Genomic DNA, 26235 nt, shown 5'->3' on the forward strand with positions numbered 1-26235 from the left:
TACTGTCAATTGGTGTTGATACAGATTATTATTACTATATCACTTTTTATTTTAGCGCCACAATATTGTTTTTGTATTAGGAACTACAAGCTGACAGCTGTGAACTCTTAATGAGTGACACGGCCGGGCGGGCGGAGAAGATTCCCCGCTAGCGGTCAAAGTGGGGGCCAGTACTTTCAGAACATGTTACACCCTGAATATGGGTGTAACATATGTATGAAAGGGTGAACTTATTCTTTAAGCAGTCCACTTATTTTGAATTAGGAACGCATTTCAATTTGAACTAGGAAATGCAGCATACAATGGCACAGGTGCAGCTTTTGTAAAGCAATTCATCCTCAAAATTCAAATTAGAGACTTAGGCCCCTTTCATACTAGGGCGTTTTTCAGGCGTTATTCGAGCATTTTTCAGGCGCTTTGGCATTTAAAAAAAAAGCTTGTAAAGCGCCTGAAAGAAGCCTCATCTGCAATCCCAAGTGCTTTCAGAGCCCTTTCACACTGCCAGAGCCCTAAAAACATTGGTAAAGTTCCAGCTAAGACCCCTTTCACACTGGTGCGTTTTTCAGGCGATTTGGCGTTGAAAAAAGCTTCCTCAATGGCAAGGGGGCTTTAGGAGCGGTGCATTCAACGCTCCTAAAGCGCTGCAAAGAAGCTGCTTGCAGGACTTATTTTGACGCCTTGCCAGCGCAGCGCCTCAGTGTGAAAGCACACAGGCTTTCACATTGGGATTGCAGATGCAGCTTCTTTCAGTCGCTTTACATGCGCTTTTTTAACGCTAAGAACCCTTACACACTGGGGCGTTTTTTGCGGGCACCTTAGTGTGAAAGCACTCAGGCTTTCACATTGGGATTGCAGCATCTTTCAGGCACTTTTTTTAACGCTAAAGCGCCTGAAAAAACCCCCAGTGTGAAAGGGGTCTTAAGGCTGATGTCATACTAGCAATCCTTAGGCTGGCGACAACATGCCAGCATCAAGATTGTTATTTAAAAGAAAGTGAACACTCACCTGTTTTCAGATGTCACTCCCCTGCTGGACGGATAAGCAAGCCATCACTGGTGAGACATTCTGCATCATTCCTGTTAGCTACAGAATGACAACTCGCTCTAGTGTATAGTGTGAGGGACACGTGAAACCAGGTAAATACTTGCTCTTTTCTGAGCTAAATTAGAGAACACCTTCAGTGCTTCTGCTGTGAAAATTGAGGATGAATTTTTCCAAAGTGACTGCAGCTATAGAGACGAGAACTTGTTTTAAACCTCTTAACTGATTGTTAGGACTATGTAAATGCTTTAATGGCTATAGCCCGAACACAGGTGTATAAATTACACCTAAATTCGTTATGAATTATCCCAACAACCTTTTTTATTTAATTGTTGAAATTACACAGATGTATGTATGCATGGCTCACCACATCGGCAGTGCTGAACACATGGCAGTAATGGTGGCTGGTCTGCAGGTCCTTTGTAATATAGGCAAAGGTGCATAAGTCTTCAGGATCCTGAGCCGCACAGGATATGTTTCGAATTTCATGTTCTGCTATTACATTCTGTAAAAGTAAGATTTAAAAGAGTAAATAAAGGGAAAAATTTAGTAAAAGGCTTTATACTTCATGTGAAGTATAAAACAGATTAAAAAGGTGTATGTACACAACAATTACACATACAAAACAATTGGTGTTTCTCTTCATAAACACATAAACCAAACTACAGTTTTAATAAAATTATCTAATTGCAAAAGCCTAGAAGGTCTTAGAGATTCGCACTAAAGTTGCGCTTGTTAAAAGGAGAATCCCAAGCACGGATATTTTTACACTATTGCATATATTATACCAATGGGACCCCCCTAGAACACTGTAGAAGGCACCCTACCACAGTGATCTTCGTTAGATTCTGGTTCCCATACCAAGCATCTGCCCTGCTGCATTGTAAACACTCTAGTTTGTACAAAAATAAGTCAATCAGAATTCAAGTAGTAAAAATAACCTGATTTGATGCATCAATAAACTTGACACCCTTGTAGCTGATGGAAAGAGTGATTCTTGGAGTTTTTTTCATCTGCTCCGTGGACTTCTACAAACAGATATTACAGATACATTATGTTCTGTTGTACTCGAATTTAATGCACACTCACTTAAAAGAAAGTACAAGAAAGTACAAGAACTCACCCTCATTTTGGCACAGGCATCTTGGGTGGACTCTGTCCCTCTTAAATCTTTGATTTGCATTGATCCTAAATACTGACATACAAACAGGTAATTTTATGAAACCAATGTACAGAAAAGCACATTTATAACTTTAAAATTTGTATATGTTACAATAAAAAAAATAAAATAAAAAAACAGGCAGGCAATACTTTAAACTCAATGTTTCAAACCTTATATACTCACACTGGATTCATAACTGCAGGACTCAAAAATTAGCTTTTCCGGTTGGTGCTGCCAGTTCTGTAGAGGTGCATATGAGGTGGCTGAATTTGGAGGTCTTAACGTTAACCTAGATTCATCCTATAAAAAAAACAATACCAAATATCAAAACATAACAAATCTAGAATATATATTATTAATAAACTTGAAAACATCAAAAGGACACAATAATCCAAACATCCTAAAGTCTCATGAGAAAGTAAATCCTAACTGCTGGTCTACTCCCATTGCTGCCCATCATCTACTCCCCTGGCAGCAGCCCAATTTGTAGTCATTCCTGTTAGCGCAAGCTGAGCTCTGCTACTCCCACCAAGGACCCCGGCTGTGGAATGCACTACCAACTAACATCCGAATGGAAGAAAATCATCGGCCTGCAGAAAAAAACTCAAGACCCACCTCTTCTGAAAGATCAGGACGACAATGGATACCAAGTGCCTTGAGGCGATTCAGTTCGCATTTGTAGCGCTAGACAAGTTATTCACTCACTCCCACCCCCTTTGCCATAACAGCATGCATCAGGTGAGATTATGTAATTTTCACAGGTCCAATGCTACAGAGTAAACAGAAGAGATTCCCATAGCCTGTATCCTGGCTGACACGCCCCCAGCCCTATCTGAGGCAAGCATATGATGAAAGAAACAATCAAAGAGGAGCAGGCGCCATTGGTTAAACTGTACAGCTATTTATTTGTATTGGAGATAGAAATAAAAGTACTCACTGAATTTGTAAAGTTTCAGGCATGTGGTTTGTTGTCCTGTGATTCCGTCAGGGCCCAACCGATAGATTTGAGTGTCCTTGGGTCTCTGTCACAGCGCTGGTATTTGGCTGTGTTGCTGGTGTTGTCTAGCTGGGTCCATGCGCTTGGTTGTGAGGATGTGGGCGCACAGATGTGCCAGAGGAGCCGCCGGAGCGCACGTTGAAGCGCACGCTTGTGGACGCTATGGTTGCGGGGGGAATGATGACGTCATCGACCGGAGACAGCAATGTGCGACGCGTTTCCGTGCATGTGCTGTGGTTCGATAGGGGAACGTACACACAGCGCGCACCTTTGTCAAGCTGGCTGTAGGGGTCACTACAGCACATTTTTATATGCCTCTCATAGGTAGCCATCTTGTGGCCAAATATGAGAGGCATATAAAAATGTGCTGTAGTGACCCCTACAGCCAGCTTGACAAAGGTGCGCGCTGTGTGTACGTTCCCCTATCGAACCACAGCACATGCACGGAAACGCGTCGCACATTGCTGTCTCCGGTCGATGACGTCATCATTCCCCCCGCAACCATAGCGTCCACAAGCGTGCGCTTCAACGTGCGCTCCGGCGGCTCCTCTGGCACATCTGTGCGCCCACATCCTCACAACCAAGCGCATGGACCCAGCTAGACAACACCAGCAACACAGCCAAATACCAGCGCTGTGACAGAGACCCAAGGACACTCAAATCTATCGGTTGGGCCCTGACGGAATCACAGGACAACAAACCACATGCCTGAAACTTTACAAATACAGTGAGTACTTTTATTTCTATCTCCAATACAAATAAATAGCTGTACAGTTTAACCAATGGCGCCTGCTCCTCTTTGATTGTTTCTTTCATCATATGTACCTGAGTGTCGCTTCAGCTCCTTCTGCATGGCTGCCTGGTTTTAACAGACTGTAAACTCATGTTACAAGCTCACCTAGCTTACAGGACTTTGCACCAAGGACTCTTTTTCTTTACATGTTATACCACATGCGCTTATTGTACTTAACTATCTGAGGCAAGCACCTGGCGAATGACAACTGTCATCAATACAAGCTTTTTACCGATTTGTCACCCCAAAAGAAACATTGTCGAAAAGTGGAAGGGTGAGGGTTACAGACAATAGAGTGGGGGGTCTAAATCAAGCTATGCACTGCAGAGCCTTCCTCTTAAAGGTTTATCTATAAACCTTTTTAACCAAAGTGCATAAAAATTACCTTCCAGTTCAGTCAACAGCCAATAAAATTTTCTAAAACTGCTGGTAAATTCAAACATGACTTCTCTGTACTGTATTGCATTTTGCAAACTTTAGGCTTACAAAACTCCAACCCCCCAAATAGTGTAATTTTCTGCTCAGGTGATTGGTTCAATGCTGTTCAAAACAGTTTTTGCTTATTAGGACATCACAACTGATAATCTGACTATAGCAAGAAACCCCTATTTAGCACTCAAAGTAGGTAGTAGCTACGGTAAACAGGAAGGGATTGCAATCTACATACTATATATGTTCCAATACAAACAGCCACAGGCAGCACTGTGCAATAATATTCTTAAATGCTTGCAATGTATACAATTGACCAGGGGATGGTTGCTTTTTTTTTCTCCACAGAAAAAGTGGAGTTTAAAAACTTAAACAATGCTGTTCTTTAAAGATGAAGTCTCATGAGCAATAAAATCCAAACTGCAGGTCTAGTGATTATTGTGGAAATACTAATCTTTTCTTGTGTAGATGCTGTATGATTGTACAGTAAAATCCATTCATCCTCTCTCCCATTATTGCCTGTCAGCTCTTCCCCTGCCAAAAGGCCCAATCTATAGGTTTTACAGCAGAATTACGTTGCTAATGCCCCTTCTACGGTGAATGTTTGTTTTCACTAGGAAAAGAAGAAAAGCGTCCCGAAATGCAACCCTGAAAGTACAACTCCGCTCAAGCAAAACTCCGTTGCTTCCACCCCCTCTGCCGTGAGTGCACCTATAGTTCTGGCACTGTATCTTTTACATCACATGCCTGACAAAGGGGTCCTGCGTTGCTCTAAAACGTTACATTTTCTTATCTGTGATGCGATCATCCTTCAAAAAATAGGATTTTTGTACTCACCGTAAAATCCATTTCTCCGAGTTCATGGAAGGACACAGCAGCAATTGACCTTAGGGTATTATATCCTTCCTTCCAGGAGAGACTAGGCAAAAAAAACAGCACTTCAAGTGTTAAAACACTTTCAAGTACAGCTCCTGCCAGGGGGCGTGGTCCCTCGGGTATAACCCACTCTCTGATTCAGCAGTTCCAGTTCGTAACAAGCAGTACAAACAAAAAGGAGGGGTGGGTGCTGTGTCCGTCCATGAACTCAGAGAAATGGATTTTACGGTGAGTACAAAAATCCTATTTTCTCTTCCGTTCATGGACGGACACAGCAGCAATTGACCTTAGGGACATCCCCAAGCAGTGTCAAAAAAATTCGAGGGGTGGGAAAAAACACAGCAATTAAGCTTCACCCCAAACAAACCAGAGTTCCCCAACGGAGGAACTTCAACCTGAAACAGCCGCCTTCAAAACCTTGCGGCCAAAGGAGGTATCCGCAGATGCACTCACATCCACCTTGTAAAACTTGAAAAGGTGTGGATTGACGACCAGATCGCTGTCTTACACACCTGTAAAACAGACGCCTGATGGCGGAAAACCCAAGAGGGATCAATCGCCCTGGTCGAAAGCGCCGTAACCAGAAAGGGAGGCGCCCGCCCCCTTAGGGCATAGGCCTGGAGCACGATCTGTCTGATCCACCTGAGAAATGGAGGCCGACGAGACCGTGAGTGTCAGTGAGTCCGATCTCCGGAACGAAGCCGTAGCAGGCAAGTACGCCCGTAGGGCTCACATCACGTCCAAGGAAAGTAACGTGGCCTCCTTCGAGTTCTTTGGCTGAGGACATAAAGATAGTAAAAACATTGTCCTCATTATTAAAAAAAAAAAAAAAAAGAGCCCTGCAAGACAAGGCCGCCAGATCAAAAACTCATCTGACCGAAGGAATAGCCATACTAAGAAAGACCACCTTCTGGGACAGAGAGAACGTCCTCAAACGGAGCCCTTTTGAAGCACCGAGAGGACCGAATTCAAGTCCCACGGAGGCATTGGAGGACACACAGGAAGGTCACATGCCTGACCCCCTGTACAAACGAACGCACCAGGGAGTGCGTTGCCAACGGTCGCTGAAAATAAACAGCCAAGGCCGAAATTTGAGCCATAACCGTACTTAAGGCGAGAGCTTGACCCACTCCCTGCTGTAGGAACCACAGCATCTGGGACAGCACGTATGTGCGGGGTTGTCCTTTCATCTCTGCACACGAAGAGATGTAGGCCTTCCACGTACGATGGCAAATCCTACGTGAAGTAGACTTTCGTGCAAGTAGCATGGTAAAGATCACCGAGTCCGACTGATCCTCGAACCTCCAGCTCCTGGCTCTCAACAGCCATGCCGTTAAAGCCAGCGACTGTAAAGCAGGAGGAGGAAAAATCGGACCCTGCGACAGAAGATCTACTCTCAGGGGTAGAATCCAAGGGACGTCTGCCACCAGACACACCAGGTCCACGTACCAGGAAAGGCGCGGCCAATCCGGAGCGATCAGGATTGTTGGCATCCCCTCCGCTTCCACTCTGCGCAACAGGTGAGGGAGAAGCTTCAGAGGATTGTAGGCGATAGTGACCCCACGGTGCCACCAACGCGTCTGATGCATCAGCCCAAGGGTCTCTTGACCTGGCCACGAAACATGACACCTTCCGGGACGCCCGAGGGTCCACGCCTGGCGTGCCCCATTTTTGGCACAACTCTGAAACACTTCCGGGAGCAACGACCATTCTCCCTGGTCCAGTGTTTGGCGACTTAGGTAGTCGGCTTGCCAACTCTGCACCCCCGGAAAGTACATGGCCGACAGAGCCGGAGCGAACCTTGTGGCCCACCGGAGGATGAGTGCAACCTCCACCACCGCGGCCGAGCTTTGCGTGCCCCCCTTGATTTTAGACAGGACATACGCCACGGCCGTGGTGTTGTCGGACTGGATCCTGACCGAACGGTCCTGCAGACCCAGAAACCACTTGGGGAGACGCAGCCTGATAGCCCGGAGCTCCAGGACATTGACTGGCAGACGGGACTCCACCTGAGTCCAGCGCCCTGGGCTGACTGGACACTCCAGAACGCCCCCAGCCGGAGAGGCTGGCATCCGTTGTGACCACTGTCCGATAGCATGGCAAAAATAATTTCCCAGTCCGAAGTACCGGAGATGTCAGCCACCACACTAGGGAGGACCTGACCAGGCGACTTCACCCAAATTTGGTAATCCAGAGACGAAGGGAGCTTGTCCCAACGTGACAGAATCTCTTTCTGTAACACTCGGGTGTGAAATTGGGCATACGGAACCGCTTCGAAGAGGATACCATGGGACCCAGAATTATCTTGCAAACGCGAAGCGACGACCACTGCTGGGTCGCAAACCGCTGCACCGCAGATTGCAGTGTCTGGAGTTCTTCCGTCGGGAGAAAAAACTTGCTTCTGAGGAATCCAGGACCAACCCCAGGTATTCCAGTCGCTGGGACGGTACCAACATTGACTCCTGGACATTCAGTAGCCACCCAAATCTTTTGGAGGGGCTGGCAGGTGATGAACCCATCCTCAAATAAGTCTGAGCTTAAAGAAGCTCTCAGGAGAAAGTCGTCCAGGTATCCCACAATAGCGATTCCGCGCTGCCTTAGCAGGGCCAGAATCGGAGCGAGCACCATTGTGAAAACTCGTGGTGCCGAAGCCAGGCCGAAGGGGAGGACCACAAACTGAAAATGGTCCTCTTCGACTGCAAAACGCAGAAACCTCTGGTGTTTCGCGCGTATGGGAATATGCAGGTACGCGTCCCGAGTACCCAAGGACGCCATAAAGTCCCCCGGATGGAGAGCCGCCACTACAGAGCGAACAATTCCATCCTGAATCTTTGCACTTTGACAAAAGAGTTAAGGGCCTTGAGGTCCAGGATTGGACGGACCCCCTTCTTTTTTGGAGTAAAAACCCCTGAAACCGTTCCCTTGAAGGAACCGGTATAATCACTTCCCTGACCAGCAGATCCTGACAGGGCCACCCGGTGAACCGGAGGAAGCTGGAGGCTGTAAGGAAAAATCTTTTGGTGGACAAGAGAGAAACTCTACCTTGTACCCCCAGGAAACAACCTCGCAAACCCAGCGGTCAGAAAGAGGGATCTCTGCCGAGCCGCGCATCCGCAAAGTCGGCCCCCCACCTGAGTGTCTGGCGGGGGCAGACCTACATGCAGAAGCAGGCTTGTCCACAGGCTTGTTGGGCTTGCGGTACCAGGTGCACTCGAACTACAGCGGGCGCCTTAGCACCCTGGAAAACGTTTTCCTGGGGGGCGACAAAAATCGCTTGGGGGAGGTAAAGGAGGGACCCTGCTTATGACGAGGCTCCTTACCCTTCCCAGATTGCGGGAGCAGAGTGCTCTTACCCCCTGTAGCATCTATAATGATGTCATCCAGGAACGCCCCAAAAAAGCCATACTCCCTTCAAGGATAAGTCCTCCTAAGGACCTTTTAGAGGTTTGGTCCGCAGACCAACACTTTAGCCACACAAGGTGGCATAGTACTACAATGTGGAAACGTAGTTTAAAAAAAAAAAAGTCTTCCTCAAAAGGATAACGGACCGCAAAGTATTTTTGTACAGCAAAAAACTTTCTGCGGCCGATCCCATTCCTTGTACATTATTTTGTCCAGATATGGAACACAAGGAAACACTTATTGTGGGGCGGGGTGTCTTGCAGAACCCAAAAGGGACCGGCATCTCTGATGTCTCCGCCGTCCTCAAGTTTTTGAGTATCCCGCACCGTAGTGATAAAAGCTCCAACAAAACGCCTTATCAAGCGCTGACCCTGAAGCAGAGTCATCCTCACTGACCGTGTGGGCTAAGCCTGCAACATCTGACATGACAGAACCAGAGCCAGCATCAGCAGCAGGGTCCGGTTCCGTGTCAGAGCCATCCCCAGAAGCAGGCGCAGTGAGTGGGTTTTTTACCCCCCTTCTGGCCACTTGACGCTTCAATCCTGGCGATAAAATGCCTAAGGGACTGCTGTATGGGCTCTACAGAGACCGCAGGGGCACTAAAGGGTTAACTCAGGCATGGTTGGGGTAGAAGCCTCTGTTCAGACTCCATTTGGACCCACCGCTTATGCCGCCTTAGTACAGCAAGGTAGACACCCACCGGTCACCCTCCCGGCTGCAAAATAGAGAGCAGGGGACCCCCAGGTAACTCACCACCCGGCCAGGCTGTAGTGCTGTTGAAGCGCTGAGAGTACTGTCCGCTCTGCGCCGTCCCTCAGGAAGCAATTTGCGGGCTGCAAAATGGTGGCCATACACGTGTTTAAAGCAACAGTGACACAGCAGAAAACACAGCCCAGCACACACAGCAACTCCAGTACAACAAATTAATAAGAAGGGAGAAGCTGCTGCTCCAGGTGAGCACACCTGAGCAATGTCCACTCAGAAACAGGTGGGTGCCTGCAATGCATGAGGCAAAAACTTGAAGGCAGGGTATGGACAGCCGCACACCAATGAATCTTAAAAAAGTAAGCCTTTAATGGTGAAAAGGGAAAGGCACTACAAAAAATTAAGAGCACCACACAGCAGTACAGCCCCCGTAGTGACAGAGCCCCAGGCGGACCCCCCCCCCCTTACAGCCGCCACCCAGCATGGGGAAGGAGGGAGAGGAAGGGAAAGAGGAAAGCAGGGCGGACCCTCATTCGACCTCCCCAGGAAATCACCAGCCATATCACCTTGCCAGGGCTACTTACCCGTCCTGCGACCACCGGCTGGAGACATTCCGGACAGAACCAATGTCCGCTAAACGGCATGGCTGTCGGCCAGACACACTGTGACAAAGCCATAGACACCGGTCATATGTGTGCCCTGGAACATGTAGTTCTCCGGCCACCCCTGGAGCAACGGGGCATGTCGTGGACAACCCAGAGCTGAGCTGAGGGCCGGCACACGCTCGATGGCCGAGCATGGGGGGACTACAAGGATCAAGATCCAGCCTGTCACTCAGTCGGCAGTTGATAGCAGATCTCAGGAACAAAAATGCAGGAACAAAACAAAATAAAAGCGAAAAAAATCGCAAAGAAATTCCAGAGTACATGGACTCCAGAAGGCCCATGTCTACTCCTGACGCTAGGCAGAAAAAAACTGGAGCTGCAGAGTCAGAGAGTGGGTTATACCCGGGGGACCACGCCCCCTGGGAGGAGCTGTACTGGAAAGTATTTTAACACTTGAAGTGCTGTTTTTTCTGCCTTGTCTCTCCTGGAAGGAAGGATATAATACCCCAAGGTCAATTGCTGCTGTGTCCGTCCATGAACGGAAGAGAAAAATGTTTGGACTCAAGCTGAAGATCCATGGTGTGTTGGTAAATAGTTTCACTGTGTCATGCAAGATCCAGTCTCCAGCTGGTGGTTGCTGTATCACATAATGTTCCGGAGCATTTTCCAGGAACGTGTGCAAAGGGAATATTGATGGTTATAGTCATGACACACTCCCGCCCCCTGCATGCTTTCAAACAAAACAAGTTAGCTATTCATCTCCTTGTGAGCAGCATGGTCAGATAGCAGTGGGAGGTACACTGTCGACCATGCTAGATCAGTAGTCGTATCAACACAGGACAAAGTGCTGCATGCGTCGAGTGTCCTGGGAGACAGGAAGAACTAAAGATGCGTTTAGTGAGGCTTCTTTAACCGCTCAACCTGTCACAATGATTATAGTCTACTACCGATACAGTGATCTATATCTTCCTTTGTTGCTGTTCTGGGTGTCAGGGGCTTTGTGCAACAGTTGCACAAATACAGTACCCCATATCACAGCATCAGACACATCTCTAATCAATAACCAATTTTATTTTATTTACTTGCTCATCAATTGGCCAACTTTACACACAAAAATTCAAATTAACATTAAAACTGAATTAGAGCCAACAGAATGAGATCTGACCTCTTCTGCTGAAACTTCTGCAAGCCTAAGGGAATTTGTTTTAAAATGGGGGAAAGCATAACTCTGAAATTCCATCGATTTTCCACTGCATCCATGCCCAATGCCAAGACTGCAGGATTCAGAGAAAAGAAATTTGATATCTTTGTTTTTTGCCTGTGAGGCGCACAGGGCAACCTCCAGTTGGCCCCACGAATCTGAGCAAGAAAAAAAATAAAGAAAAAAATAAAAATAACTTGTGTTCAGGCCCATTCTTCCTGGCAAATCGCTTGATGACTGAGAAAGTTCATCAACACATTCTAGGCGACTTTAATGGATCGCTGAGATTGAAGCCAGACTGACTTAAAAATTGTTCTTGCGAATTCTTGTAAGCATGGGTTCTTCATTTATATATGCGACCCTAGTGCTGTTGTCCAAAAGAACTTGGAGGTGATGACTTTTTAGCTGAAGTTGAGACTCATTATTGACTTTTCCACAGCCAAGAGTTCTCTCTGGGGATGAGCCTCTGCCGATGTAAGGATGACTTGGCCTTGGTCACGACCATTGCCCCCGGGCTACCCTGTCCTATAAGTGCGCCCTCAGTGCCACGAGTTGGGGTCTGAAGATCTTCTGGAAATGGGACAGTTCCATTCCAAGTCTCTGGAAAGGTGAGCTCAAACCCTCCACCACTAAAAAGACTGCTTCCCTTTGTGTGGGAGGAGGACTGTTCTCCAGCGTGTCTCTTGAGCTGTTACAGACTCTGAAAAGTAAAAGCTGCAGAGATCTCTGATTAAAATGGGCCCAAGGAACAGCGGAGAAGCACCCCGTCATGAGACATACCACTGTCAAAATTTCTCTCAACCCAACTGGGAGATTGATCTGCAAACAAGCCACATAGTGAACGACCTTTCTGCACTTGTTCTCTGGAAGTGAATCTCATAACCTAGAAACTGCGTTAGATTTTTCACAGTTGATAATCCATCCCAGGGACTGCAAATGGCTCTGGGTGCACCAGAGATCCTCCAACATTTTTGGATGAGATGAGTCTACCAACAGGAGATTGTTCAAATAAGGAATGATTAAAATTCCTTTCAACCTCAGGGGAGCCAAGGCCTCCCTCAACACTTAAGAATATTCTGGGGGCTAAGGATAGTCTGAACGGTAGAGCTCTACATTGCAGGTGTTGAGTTTTGTCCCCCATTTTGTTAGCCATCCCCAAAAACATTTGATATGCCAGATGTATGGGGATGTGAAGATGGGTATACTTCAGGTCCAGAGTGACCATGAAACACCCTGGACTTATAGTATAACTCTGAGTGAGACAATCAACTGCACCTGAAAACGTTTGCATCTTATCGACCGGTTATGGGGCACCAGAATTAAATGGAACTTAACAGGAGTTTTTTTTTACTACAAAGATGTGGGAGACATAAACATGACCCCTCTCCCCAGTGGGAACAGGAACCCAAATATTTTGATCCATCATCTTTATCACCAGAAGACACAAGGCTTTTTGCTTTTGTCTCATCTTTGGAAAGATTTGTGATAAAACATTTTGAGGAAGTGAGTCGAATTCCAGCTTGCAGTCCTGAGTTATCGAATGTAAAACAAAAATGTTGGAGGTGATGGATACCCACTTTGGGAGAAAGCCCCCTAACCTTCCTCCCACTGGGCAAAAAGTAATTGGGTTTGGTGGGCCATTGAGGAGGATTAAAATAGATAACTTCTCTGCCTGTTTTTTCCTCCTTTCCCAGAAACTTTTTTTTTTTGTCAGCAGTGCTTTCTTTGGCTTCTTGCAGACCCAGACTAAACAGATCATCTTCGGCAAAATGCAAACCGCATAAACACATTTTTGTAGCAGAATTGCCTGACCAGGTCTTAAGCCCTTTTAAGATAAACCATCCTATATTTTTCTCATGGGATCCTTAAGGACCCCCATGTCTTCAAAGGCTAGGTCTGATTTTTTTGACACCTTAGACAGAGGCACATCTTACTTAGGAATTTTATTCCATGAATGAAGAGCAGCATCATCGAAGGGAAACCTCCTTTTCATACTAATAGAGAAGGAAGGCTTTCTACCAGGCTCCTTTCATTCAAACTGAATACCATCAGTCAGATTAGTGGACAGGAAGAACACTGGACTTTTTTCCCTGTAAGCCTTCATACATCAGGTCATGCTTGGGAGAGCTGGACCTTGTCCTCTTTGATTTCAAGCGTCTCATAGATAACTTTTAGTAATTCATCCACATCATCAAGAGTAAGCTTGTACCTAAAAACCCTAGGTTTGAACTCCCCTCCACCTACTCCCCTAAATCACTAACATTATCTTTGTTCCCTGAAAAAGACAATGAAAGAGCCACAGATGCAAACTCAAGGACATTATGCCTGGCCTCCCTGGCTGAAGAGGCCTTGGCTGTAAAAAGTTTGGACACTTCTAAGCAATGCTGCAGGAGGTAGGGGGAATTTTTAATTCGGACAAAAAAGTATTGAAGAGTTGAAGGTGGTTCACTAGCTCTTCCTCAACGGACACAACTTAGCACAAGCCATGCAGAATCTTCCATCACCAAGCTGTTGGCGATAGCATGGGAAGCTGGTTATTCCACGAGGATCCTAATTTAGCAGCACACATACTGCACATTTCCTCTTCCTGGAGCCAGGGACCAGGCCTTTACGATCAAACAGGAAACCCTCAGGACATAAATCTAACTAGAAATTGACCTTGTGTTCTGATAGACATAAGAAAGTGCATTATCAGCCTAAGCCCACCACCTTAGGAGCTGTAGATGACGAGGAAGAAAATACCCACAGGAATACTACTTCCCATGTATTACCTGTGAGGTGTTGGTGTCTGAGGAACCGGATTCCACCACTGAAGTAGGTGCCATGGACGAGTCCATCCTTACCCCTCTCGTTTGTCCACCACAGCTTCTGGTGGGAATGACATCGCCGACACCAGCAGCCCTTTAATGCCTGCCCCTTATGGGGAGCAGAACCAGCATTCCCAGCACCCGGTGAGGATGTCATCTGCCTCCCAGAAGTGATGCAGTTGAATCTTCTGAAACCAGGCTGGAGCACAGAAGCTTCGCCCTCCCACCTCTCAAAGGCTAGCACCAGCCGGGCCTGTCATTGGGGTAAGAGGAGATAGCAGCCATCACTGTACACCAAAATGAGGAAAGGCAGCACCAGATACAAGTAACTACTGGGCTCCTTCCTCCGCCCTCGAGCCATGCATGAAAACTCACTAAATGCCAATCTGGCCCAACTCCTTGTTTGTGATGCATCAGGCTCAGCAGGAGGGCCCTAGCCAAGGGACACAGCAGCCACTGAATATCCATAAAAAGGGGGATTTTGCTAAAGGGCCATAGACCAGATCCATAAACCAAATCCAGGAAACCAGTGAGGGTCCCATACGTTCCAGAAAACATGTTACCCCCATACAGAGGAAACCTTGAACCAGGGGCCTGGAGGACCGCCTTTTATTATCCGAGGGGTAGCGTGTTTTCTGTCCCATTGGGAGGGTCTTTACATCCCGTGGACCATCCTGGAAGACGACATAAAAATACATTTTCATTCTGTATCTTTCAAAAACTTGTGTGCTCCAGGGATCCCAAAAATGTGATAGCTAACCAGCCATTAGATGTGTCATTTATGCCACTAAAACGCCTAAAGGGGGTCCCTGAATTTTGGGTCCTTCGATGTGGCTAGACTATGAAAGTCTCCCACATGTGGTATCCCCCCTACTTAAGAGCAGTGGCAGAATGAGCCACATTCTGTATGCCCTATGAGTAGGCACTGCTGTGTCAAACATTTTAGAGAGCCTGTTTTCTGAACCAGAGCGAAGAGTTTCAGGATTTACAGTCAGTAAAGTACAGGCTTGCAGGCAGCAAGGTACCATGGGATATATAGTCCTTAGATATTGAAAGTAAATTGCCAAACAGAAGCTGCAAAGCAGGTAGGAAATCTAGGAGGCAGTGGAAAGATGGCCAGCAGACAGGCAACACTCACACGATGGAGATTTTTCACAAGGTCAGACAAAGATTGTCAACTGTTTTGGTAGCTTTTCCACTCCCTGACAGCTCACAATTGTGTTCCTCGTCATATTCAAAGCAATAGCTGATACAACAGCTGCTGAGGTCCTTTTTGATAATACAGTCACCAAATATTGCAATATATCGAACAAGTCAAACCTCTTTTGTAGATGCCACCACTTTGTGGTGCTCCCTGCTTTCTGCGCCTTCTATCCTACTTCTTCCAGAATCTAGTCCGGCATCCTGCTCACCAAATGGAATGGATGGCATAGACCGAGGGAGAATATCATGACTCTAAAATAATAAAAAAATACATTACATTTAGGCTGTAAATAGACTAAGAAATAGACTAAAAAAAACATATACAGGCTGTCCCAGGGTTACAAATAACATAGGGTCTGTAGGTTTGTTCTACAGACCCTATGTAAGTCGGAACGGGTATATTTTTTAATTTTTTTGGATAGCATAGGGAAGGGTTAACACCCCTGTAATATTTATTTTGCCATCTATGTCCCAGTTCAGAAGATTCCACCTCCATTTTCTGTCCCTATGACAATACTTTCTGTCCCTATGACAAATGGATTTTGAACATTTTTGGTTGTTGTGGAAACAAGGATTGGTGATAAAACTTTGGTGTAGACACCTTTTTCCTCCCCCCATGATAGCTCCTACAGGACTGAATTTCCCTTCCTCTGGGTAGATTTCCTCTCACTTCCTGTTTTCTCCCTCAGTTTGTAAGTAGTAGTCGTTTGCAAGTCAGATGTTTGTAATCATGCGTGTATACATGAACAATCTGAGGTGCAGCAATGAAAATTATTATACAGCAGAATGGCTGTGTTAAGCCACTAAAAAATATATCTAGTAAACACATATATAGTGTGTGTGTCCATATTTCTCACCCGTAACTGTGAGAATCGAGGTGGTTTCTGAGGAGGATCCTCACATGGTCTTTCTGCAAGCGAGGCCAAGATTCTTTTTCGGTGTCCCAATAAATTAACTTTTAGCACCTGTCAGAAACAGAGGACATTTTAGGGTTGCAGTCTTTATATCATCTGTTCCATGCTCCGATCTGGTAAATCAAGGACCATGTGGTTTTTCAGCTCTTTTAGCAATACATTTTCCAGTGTCATTCATAGCCATTCATCTTAATAAGTGCTTTTTCAACAAATCTAAACCTGCAGACTGCCTGTGTGTAGAAATGTTGGATACCTTGTACTCAATTATGTTTGCAGCAAAATGACCCTATATTTAAGAAAGCCCTCCAGAGTTGGGGCAATTAATAGCATTTTTTTTTTTTTAATCAACATCTGCCTTCAGGGATAGTGACCACTTTCTCCCACAATGTTGCTGTTAGGGGCCATTGCAACCAGGCATGAGCAATATCAAAAGAACAGATAGAGTGTCTGTTTATTGAAATTGGCCATATACTGTAAAATATCTCTTGTTCAGTCCCATGGGCTGATTAAGAGAAGTCTACCGATTCCAGTGCCAAAACAGAGTGGTTTAAGGAATCCTCCTACCCAGTAAAAATCTACGGCTGTCAGAATCAGATTTTAGGGCAACAATGTTCTACCCAGCTCCTTCAAACTTCCAATCGGATATAATATAATTGAGTGTCAACAGGGCTTCCCATGGCTGAAATTAGTACTAGTGATTTGCCGAGCATGGGATTCCTCAATTTAAACATGATTAAAAGGAAAACTTACATTGACAATCTCAAGTTCCCACAAACTTCGAAGCGTATCCATAGAGGTATAGCCGCTGCTTAAAAAACTGGAAGCATACTGCTGGAGGGAAAGATTACGCAGCCATGAGGTTACAGACTGATCCCACGACAGCGGGAATGGCTTAAAAAAAAACAAAAAAAAAAAAATTGTGAACCAAAATGTGCTAGGATATCGGTTTATGTAAGCTTAAACACTTATTAAGGTGAATTCAGTTTCCAGAATTGTTCTAATTTCCAATGGGATAAACATACTAACACATTTTGCATACAAAAGACAAACATATTTAGAAAGGATATGTATAACAATTTAGAGCCGGTTCACACTGCGGCGGCACAACTTCGGGGGCGACTCTGCAAGTCGTCCTGAAGACGACTTCAGAGGCGATTAGCAAAATTACTTCTGTATAGAAGTCAATGCAAATCGCCCCGAGTCGCCCCCGAAGTCGTACAAGAACCTTTTTCTAAGTCAGAGCGACTTGCGTCACTCCTATTAGAACGGTTCTATTGCATAGAATGGGACGCGACTCGTCAGGCGGCTGAGCCGCCTGACGAGTCGCCCCAGTGTGAACCGGCTCTATATCTGAAGTTAAGAGTTGAAAAAAACAAAAAATAACTGAAAAGCCATGCAAATAACGGTATTAATGAATACAAATATTTTTTGGGGGATACAAGGGCAGTGCTAATACAATATAACATGCAAAGAACAGATATTAATGCGTTGGCACAATATAAAAGTTTTATCAATGTATTACAAGGTCTGTTACACAGGATCACTGGAATACGTTATAGTGACAAAGATTGATGGCATCTTAACAAGTATTCCTGCAAAATGCATCCAAGGAGTGGAAGTATACCAATAAATAACATCCACTATAGCTAAACAATAATGTCTCATCCATCAGCTGTGTTCTAAAACCAGGAAGGAGTGCCTGTAAGGTCATTACTGAAAATAGTAGTAGATGAAGGGTCTATAAATCTGGAGCATTTGAGTTAGATGTTAACAGGTCAAGCTACGGGCCCCAAACTTTAGCAAATTACAAATTTTATGTAGGGGAGTGAACTGTAGGCCAAATCATGAGAGAGAGAGAGAGAGAGAGAGAGAGAGAGAGAGAGAGAGAGAAAAAGAGGATTTCTTTGGCCATCTAATTCTAAATAGAAGAACCAAAACGCCAAAAGAAATAGATAACAAAATATATAGTGCTAGCACATTGAAATTGATAACATATTACATATTGCAGCTGCAGTGAAAAAATTGTTTGTACAAATTAATTGATAAATGAAAAAGTGAAAAACCGTGCTAAATTGGTATATAAACTGTAAACCACATATGTGTTAAGGCAACCTCCAATAAGATTGCAAACAAACAGTCCTCAAAAGTGTCTTCAATAAAAAAGCAGGTTTAAACAGTGTAAACTGGAACAGTCCCACCGGTTCAAAGTCTCAAATAAAGTGCTCGTGCTCATAACATTCCGTATTTTATGGGTGCTCAGAAAGGGTGCCCCCCACATAGATGTTAACTCACCCTTCAGAGTGAACCAACTATCACTAGTATGGTCAAACGCCTTTGTGGGGCAACCTCTGTAGGCATCTTTAAGACTGGCGTTTCCAGGGATAAGTATTCCACATGCAGATAAGGGTAACAAGAAAAGCTTCATTGCGCAGTGCCATTTAAAAAGTTGTATTCCATATAAAATCATAATAGTTCAACTCACATTTAGGGGTGCCTGTATCCTGGCACCTGGTGTGAACAGCATAGCTGTGAAATCTGCTCATAAATCGTAATGGTCCACTGCCGCGGTAATGGCTCCATTTCTGGGCGGAAGTATGTCGCGATGACGCAAATCAACCTCAACACGTTTCAGCCCATCAGGTTGGCCATCTTCAGGAAGTTGTAATTCTGCCATTTTGGATAAGGGCATATCCCTTACTATGGATCACGTGTTAGAAACTGTCCAATCATGTTAGGCCCCATGCACACGGGACGCTGGTGCAAACTCTGCTAAACACACATTTTTAAAGGCTAAAACCGGCGTTTTGCCGCAAATTTTGCATCGTTTTACCTCGTTTGCGTTTATAAGCGTTTAGTTAAGAAACATCATAAGACCCTCCCCAAGCTAAAAAAAACAGTATTATTTAACCATGTCAGCCATTTTGTGAGACCAGAGTGAGTAGCAGCAGTGTACTTGTATTTAGCGTGTCACTTGCCACATCACCTGCCACAAGCTGCGGATTGTCCACTTACCACGTCACCTGCCACAAGTTGTGGATTGTCCACTTGCAATGTCACCTGGCCACGTCACCTGCCACGTCACCTGTTCACATCACCTGGCACGTCACCTGGCCACAAGTTGTGGATTGTCCACTGACCACGTCACCTGGCCACGTCACCTGCCACAAGTTGTGGATTGTCCACTTGCCACGTCACCTGGCCACGTCACCTGGCCACAAGTTGTGGATTGTCCGCTGCGAAAGTCACCTGACAATGTCATCTGGCCACGTCACCTGCCACAAGTTGTGGATTGTTCACTTGCCACATCACCTGGCCATGTCACCTGCCACAAGTTGTGGATTATCCACTTGCCACGTCACCTAGCCACATCACCTGGCAATGTCATCTGGCCACGTCACCTGCCACAAGTTGTGGATTGTCCACTTGCCACGTCACCTGCCACAAGTTGTGGATTGTCCACTTGCCACGTCACCTGGCACGTCACCTGGCCACAAGTTGTGAATTGTCCACTGGTTACTTCAACTGCCACAAGTTGTGGATTGTTCACTTGCCACATCACCTGCCACAAGTTGTGGATTGTCCACTTGCCACATCACCTGCCATGTCACCTGGCCACAAGTTGTGGATTGTCCGCTGCGAAAGTCACCTGACAATGTCATCTGGCCATGTCACCTGCCACAAGTTGTGGATTGTCCACTTGCCACGTCACCTGGCACGTCACCTGGCCACAAGTTGTGAATTGTCCACTGGTTACGTCAACTGCCACAAGTTGTGGATTGTTCACTTGCCACATCACCTGGCCACATTACTTGCCACATCACCTGCCACATGTTGTGGATTGTCCACTTGCCACGTCACCAGGACATGTCACCTGGCCACGTCACCTGGCCACGTCACCTGGCACAAGTTGTGGATTGTCCACTTGCCACATGACCTGGCCACGTCACCTGCCACGTCACCTGGCCATGTCACCTGGCACAAGTTGTGGATTGTCCACTTGCCATGTCACCTGGCCACATCACGTGCCACAAGTTGTGGATTGTCCACTGGCCACATCACCTGCCATGTCACCTGCCACAAGTTGTGGATTGTCCACTTGCCATGTCACCTGGCCACGTCACCTGCCACAAGTTGTGGATTGTCCACTGGCCACATCACCTGTCAAAAGTTGTGGATTGTCCACTTGCCACATGACTTGGCCACGTCACCTGGCCATGTCACCTGCCACAAGTTGTGGATTGTTCACTTGCCACATCACCAGGTCACGTCACCTGGCCACATCACCTGCCACAAGTTGTGGATTGTCCACTTGCCACATGACCTGGCCATGTCACCAGCCACAAGTTGTGGATTGTCCACTAGCTACGTCACCTGCCACAAATTGTGGCTTGTCCACTTGCCATGTCACCTGCCACAAGTTGTGGATTGTCCACTAGCTACGTCACCTGCCACAAATTGTGGCTTGTCCACTTGCCATGTCACCTGGCCACGTCACCTGCCACAAGTTGTGGATTGTCAACTGGCCACATCACCTGCCACAAGTTGTGGATTGTCCACTGGCCACGTCACCTGTCACAAGTTGTGGATTGTGCACAATGCAATGCAAGCATTTACAATTTTTTTTTTAATGGTTTTTCATCATTTGCCATCATTTTTGAGATTTCTAATGTAAAAAAATAGGTCGCCTTTAAGAAAGCCTATAAACGAAATCGTGGCAAAACGCAGGTACCGCGTTTTGCATCTGAAACGTGGAAAACGTTTGCGTCTGAACCCATTTTTTTGCTTCTGGGAAAACGAGGTTAAACGCAACTGCCTAAAAAAGTCAATAAACGAGACTGTGTGCATGGAGTGAGTGAGTGAGAAACTTATATAGCGCAACACATGCGAACTGAATCGCCTCTGGGCGAAACTTTTGCCCTCAGAAGAGATAGGTGTCCTATGGACACATAGGATAACATTGAATGTGTTCAGGGGCAGTTGAAAAAGCTGTCCAACTGCCTCTGAACACGTATTTACCAGCGTCTCGTGTGCATGGGGCCTTAGTGTACCTGCTATTTATTCGAAAGTGCTCACAATCTACTTTGTTATTGCTAACAAGCATATATGTGAGTCAATCAACTAACAAGCTTAAAAAGAAAAAAAAATAGGATTTTTTATTACAGCTTACCTGTAAAATCATTTTCTTGGAGTACATCATGGGACAAAGAGCCTTACTTAATGGGCAATAGGCCACCTTTGGGTGTTGACACTGGTAAACCCTAATTAAGGAAGTTTACTCCCTATATAACCCCTCCTCTTTCCAGGAGCACATCAGTTTTTGTAGCAAAGCAATATGTCTAAATCCCAAAAGAGGGGAGGGACCTCTGTGTCCCATGATGTACTCCAAGAAAATGATTTTACAGGTAAGCTGTAATAAAAATCCTATTTTCTTTATCGTACATCATGGGACACAGAGCCTTAAAGGAGTTGTAAAGGAAACATTTTTTTTGCCTAAAATTAATGTCTGCAAGGTAGACAGACAGAATAGTGTAACGATTCTGTTAAAAAACGAGTATATGCCTATTAAATTCCTTCATCTATATCATCTCCGGCATTCTAGTTTCTGTTCTCTCATTCACTTCCTGGTGCATCGCTAGTTCATGTAAGAACTACATTTCCCAGTATGAATTGCGGCACACCCAGTAATTCACACCTCCTTGAAGTCTCTAACATGTAGAGAGCGTCCTGCCACACAGATGTAGTTCCCAGGAGGAGGTGAGCACGTTACTGACCACCGCAGTAAAGCCTCCCTTCACAGTGGTCAGTAAAATCAGACAAGCAGAAAGTGAACAGAACAGAGAAGAAATAGAGCAACTTCTGAGCAAAAACAAACAATGAGGTAGTGAAAAGAGGAATGTCTGCAGGTAAAGGATGCTTATTATAAAAAAATGTTTTTCCTTTACAACCCCTTTAAGTATTTACTTAATGGGACGTCCCATAGCAATGCCGCTTAAGGGGTGGGAGAAACAACTCGCAAGGTACACCCAGACTTGAGGATCTATACTGCTGGTTGCAGCACACTGTGCCCGAAGGCGATATCCTCATACCTCCTTACATCCACCTGATAACATTTTGTGAATGTATACACTGAAGACCAAGTTGCGGCCTTACAGATCTGAGCCATGGAGGCCTGATGACGCATTTCCCAAGAAGCACTAACCGACCTGGTAGAATGCGCCTTAACTTGAAACGGGGGAATCTTGCCCCTTAAATCATAAGTTTGAATTATCACTTGCCGATTCCACTTAGCAACAGTGGATTTCGATGCTGCCTGTCCCTTTTTAGGACCCTCCGGCAGAATAAATAAGACTTTAGTCATACAAATCTGAGCAGTTTTCTTTAAATAGATTGTCACTGCTCTCACCACATCAAGACAATGTAGCAACCTTTCTTCCCTGGAACATGGTTTTGGAAAAAAACGATGGCAGGAAAATATCTTGATTCAGGTGAAAACCTGAAATTACTTTTGGCAAAAAGCCTGGACGAGGGCTAAATACTGCTCTTTACAAGAAAGAGCAGCCAACTCTGAAACCCCCCTCGCTGAGGATATAGCAACCAAAAATACCAACTTCCTTGTCAGCAGGACTAGAGGAATATGTTGCATCGGTTCAAATGGCTGCTTTTGTAACACAGACAAACCAAGTTTAAGTTCCAAGGATTCAAGGGAGGTTTGACGGGCGGATTAAGCCGCGTTACCCCTTGTATAGAGCCTTGGACTAAAGAATGAGTAGCAAGTGGTCTTTGAAAAAAGACCAATAAAGCTGAGACTTGGCCTTTAATAGTACTTAAGGCCAACTTCATCTCTACCCCTAATTGTAGAAAGGCAAGAATTCTGCCTATGAAATATCTGCGAGGGTGCCAACCCTTGGATTCACACCAGAAAACATAAGCCTTCCAGACTCTATAAAACATAGTTCTGGAAGCTGGTTTTCTGGCATTAATCAGGGTGGAGATAACTGACCCGGAAAGCCCACGTTTCTTTAGAATATGGGTTTCAATAGCCAAGCCGTTAAATTTAGTGACCGTAATGAAGGATGGAAAATAGGTCCCTGAGAGAGCAGATCTGGCCGTAGTGGGAGGGACCATGGGCCCCCACTGCCATCTTTATGATTTCTGCATACCATGATCTTCTGGGCCATGCTGGTGCCACCAGAATTATCGGCTTCCTTTCCAGCTTGATTCTGCAAAGAAGTCGAGGCGGCAACTGGATAGGGGGAAATGCATATATCAGTGAGAATTGATCCCATGGGGTCACCAACGCATCCGTTCCGCATGCGAGTGGATCCCTTGTTCTGGCCACAAAGTTGACCAACTTCGTGTTGAATCTGGATGCTAGGAGATCTACGTCCGGAGTCCCCCATCTTTGGCAAACAGCCCAAAATATGTTGGGGTGAAGCGACCATTCCCTGGGAATAACTGCTGGCGACTTAAGTAGTCCGCCTGCCAATTCTCTACTCCTGGAATGAAGATTGCAGAAAGGCAGGGAACATTCCTTTCTGCCCAAGTTAGAATATGGTTCACCTCTCTCTGTGCTGAAAGACTCTTGGTGCCCCCTTGGTGATTGATACAGGCCACAGCTGTGGCATTGTAGGATTAAATCCTGACAGGGCAATTCCGTAGCCTGTTAGTCCAGGCCTTTAGAGCCCGAATCGCTAGGATATTGATGGGCAAGATTCTTTTGGTTCTTGACCATTGTCCTTGGACAGTTGTCCCTTCTAGTACTGCTCCCCAATCTGAGAGGCTGGCATCCGTCATTACCACTTTCCAGATAACTGGTCTGAAGGATTTTCCTTTCAGCAGATTCTGGGTTAGTAACCAAGTGAGGCTTTGGGCCACTCTTGGGGACATCCGCATTGGCAAGTCTAAGGCTTGAATTGGCTTGTCCCAAGCAGACAGGATACGGTTTTGTCTTGAATGGAACTGGGCATAAGGAACTGCTTCAAATGAAGCCACCATGGTTACTAGTAACCTCATGCAGAGGCGAATGGAGAGATTGCCGTTTGACCGGACCCTCCGCACCAGTTCTCTGATGGAGTTGATCTTTGCTTGAGGCAATATGACTTTTTCCTGGGCTGTGTCTATGATCAGACCCAAGTAATCCAGTCTTTTTAGTCTTATTAAGGAAGATTTCTCTAGGTTGAGAATCCAACCTAATGCTTTCAGATAGTTGTAGTGCGTACATTTTGCTCCAAACAAGTCACTGATTGATCTACAAGTAATAGATCGTCTAGGTACGCTATGATTGTTATGCCCTTAACCTGGCTAGAGGTGGGGCCAGCACTTTGGTGAACACCCTAGGTGCTCTGGCTAGCCCGAAGGGCAGGGCTACAAACTGGAAATGCTGTTGTTCCAATTCGAACTGCAGAAACTTTTGATGAGCAGGAAATATAGGGACATGCAGGTATGCATCCCTGATGTCGATTGACATGAGAAGTTCTCCTCCTAGAAGTATGGAGACTACTGATCCGATTGTCTCCATGCGAATGGAGTGGATCTTCAGGAATTGATTTAGCTTTCTTAGATCTAGAATGGGTCTGATGTCTCAATTTGGTTTTGGTACCATAAAAAGGCACGCTTGATCTTCGGAAACGAGACGGTGGAAAGTTCCGGAATTCCAGCTTGTATCCCAGCGTTACCGTGGAGATGACCCATGTGTCCTGAATTTCCTTTTTCCAGACTTCTGAAAAGTGCAGAAGTCTTCCCCCCACCTTGGTGAGGGGGGTTGCCTCTTCATGATAAGGCTTTAGGATTCTGTTTTTCAGATTTCCTATCCCAGGGCTTCTTTTGAGCCTGGGTCTGACCCTGAGGTCTTCCTCTAGAGTCTGATGACGGAGGCCGTCGCCACTGCTTAGAGGCAGAAGCCCTTGGCGCCGGGGAAAGAGCCCGTTTAAATGCAGGGTGTTTGGATTTTCTTTTGACGGGTAAAAGAGTGCTTTTGCCACTAGAAATTGTCTTGATATATTTATCCAAGTCTTCTCCGAAAATTTTCTCCCCATGGAAGGGGAACCCAGTTAGAAGGTTCTTACATGGTGTTTCAGCTGACCATTTTTTTAGCCACAGGATCCTGCACATATGCGTAAGGCGGGATGCCTGGTGAATAGAATCTTTAATGGCATCTATGGAAAAACATAATGTCTTTGGAAGTTCAGCCAAATCCCTAGCTTGTTGTGTAGGGAGTTCTCCAAGGGCCAATTTAAATTGGTCCTTTAGAGATTGGCAGATGCCTATCGCAGCGACTGCGGGCGACGGCATCTGCTATGGAAAAGGCAGATTTTAGCAGGGATTACAACTTATCTGTTGGAACCTTAAGCATCTGTGCGTTGCCTACAGGACAAGTTAAGTTATAATTCACATTGGAAATCGCAGCGTCAATTGCTGGTACTTTCCATCTTTTGGAGAATTTTTCCTCCAGAGGATAGCGAGTTGCAAAACACTTAGGAGGGAGAAAGTGCTTATCCGGATGATCCCATTCCAGAAATATAAGCTGTTCTAGCATGTTGGAAATGCATGCAAAGCATGGGAAGGTTTTAAAGGGGGGTGCATCTCTGCTCCTCAATAGAGGAGGTGCAAAAGTAAACAACCGCCTGCAAAACCCAGCGGCCGAAAGAAGCATCAGAAGATGCACTCACAGCAACCATGTAAAATCTGGAAAAAGTGTGAACAGACGACCAAGTCGCCGCCCCGCACACCTGTGAGACAGATGCATAATGTCGGAAAACCCAGGAAGCACCAATTGCCCTGGTCGAAAGTGCCGTGACCGGAAAAGGTCTGTATGACGGCCTGCCTGATCCACTGAGAAATGGTGGTCGATGAGACCGCCAGGCCCTTTTGTGGACCAGACACCGACACAAAGGGAGCGTCAGATCTCCGAAACGGAGCCGTAGCAGGCAGGTACACCCGCAAAGCGCGTACCACGTCTAAAGTAGGAAACGCAACCTCCTTAGGATGCGCCGGCCGAGGACATAAGGATGGAAGAACAAAGTCCTTATTCAGGCGAACCTTATTCAGGCGAAAGGCCGAAACCACCTTCGGAAGCACCACCACGTAATCCTAATGGAGGA

The 26235-nt window shown here is 45.9% G+C and overlaps 1 protein-coding gene across 7 annotated transcripts in view; it reads right to left on the bottom strand.

Moving 5' to 3' along the window:
* The window catches only part of ANKS1A (ankyrin repeat and sterile alpha motif domain containing 1A), a 167590-nt gene that overhangs the window by 23457 nt on the left and 117898 nt on the right, over window positions 1-26235 (bottom strand). For 5 of the 7 annotated variants that reach the window (XM_040337792.1, XM_040337790.1, XM_040337789.1 and 2 more), the window contains 7 exons: window positions 16886-17026; window positions 16079-16186; window positions 15339-15473; window positions 2387-2503; window positions 2165-2236; window positions 1983-2069; window positions 1409-1546 (listed from right to left, as the gene is read on the bottom strand). In XM_040337792.1, coding sequence (XP_040193726.1) covers window positions 1409-1546; window positions 1983-2069; window positions 2165-2236; window positions 2387-2503; window positions 15339-15473; window positions 16079-16186; window positions 16886-17026 — 798 coding nt within the window. The remainder of the gene's footprint in view (window positions 1-1408; window positions 1547-1982; window positions 2070-2164; window positions 2237-2386; window positions 2504-15338; window positions 15474-16078; window positions 16187-16885; window positions 17027-26235) is intronic. The other 2 variants (XM_040337793.1, XM_040337794.1) reach the window with 2 other exon arrangements.

This window comes from Rana temporaria, chromosome 2 (genome assembly GCF_905171775.1).
Source record: "Rana temporaria chromosome 2, aRanTem1.1, whole genome shotgun sequence".
Classification (NCBI taxonomy): Eukaryota; Metazoa; Chordata; class Amphibia; order Anura; family Ranidae; genus Rana; species Rana temporaria.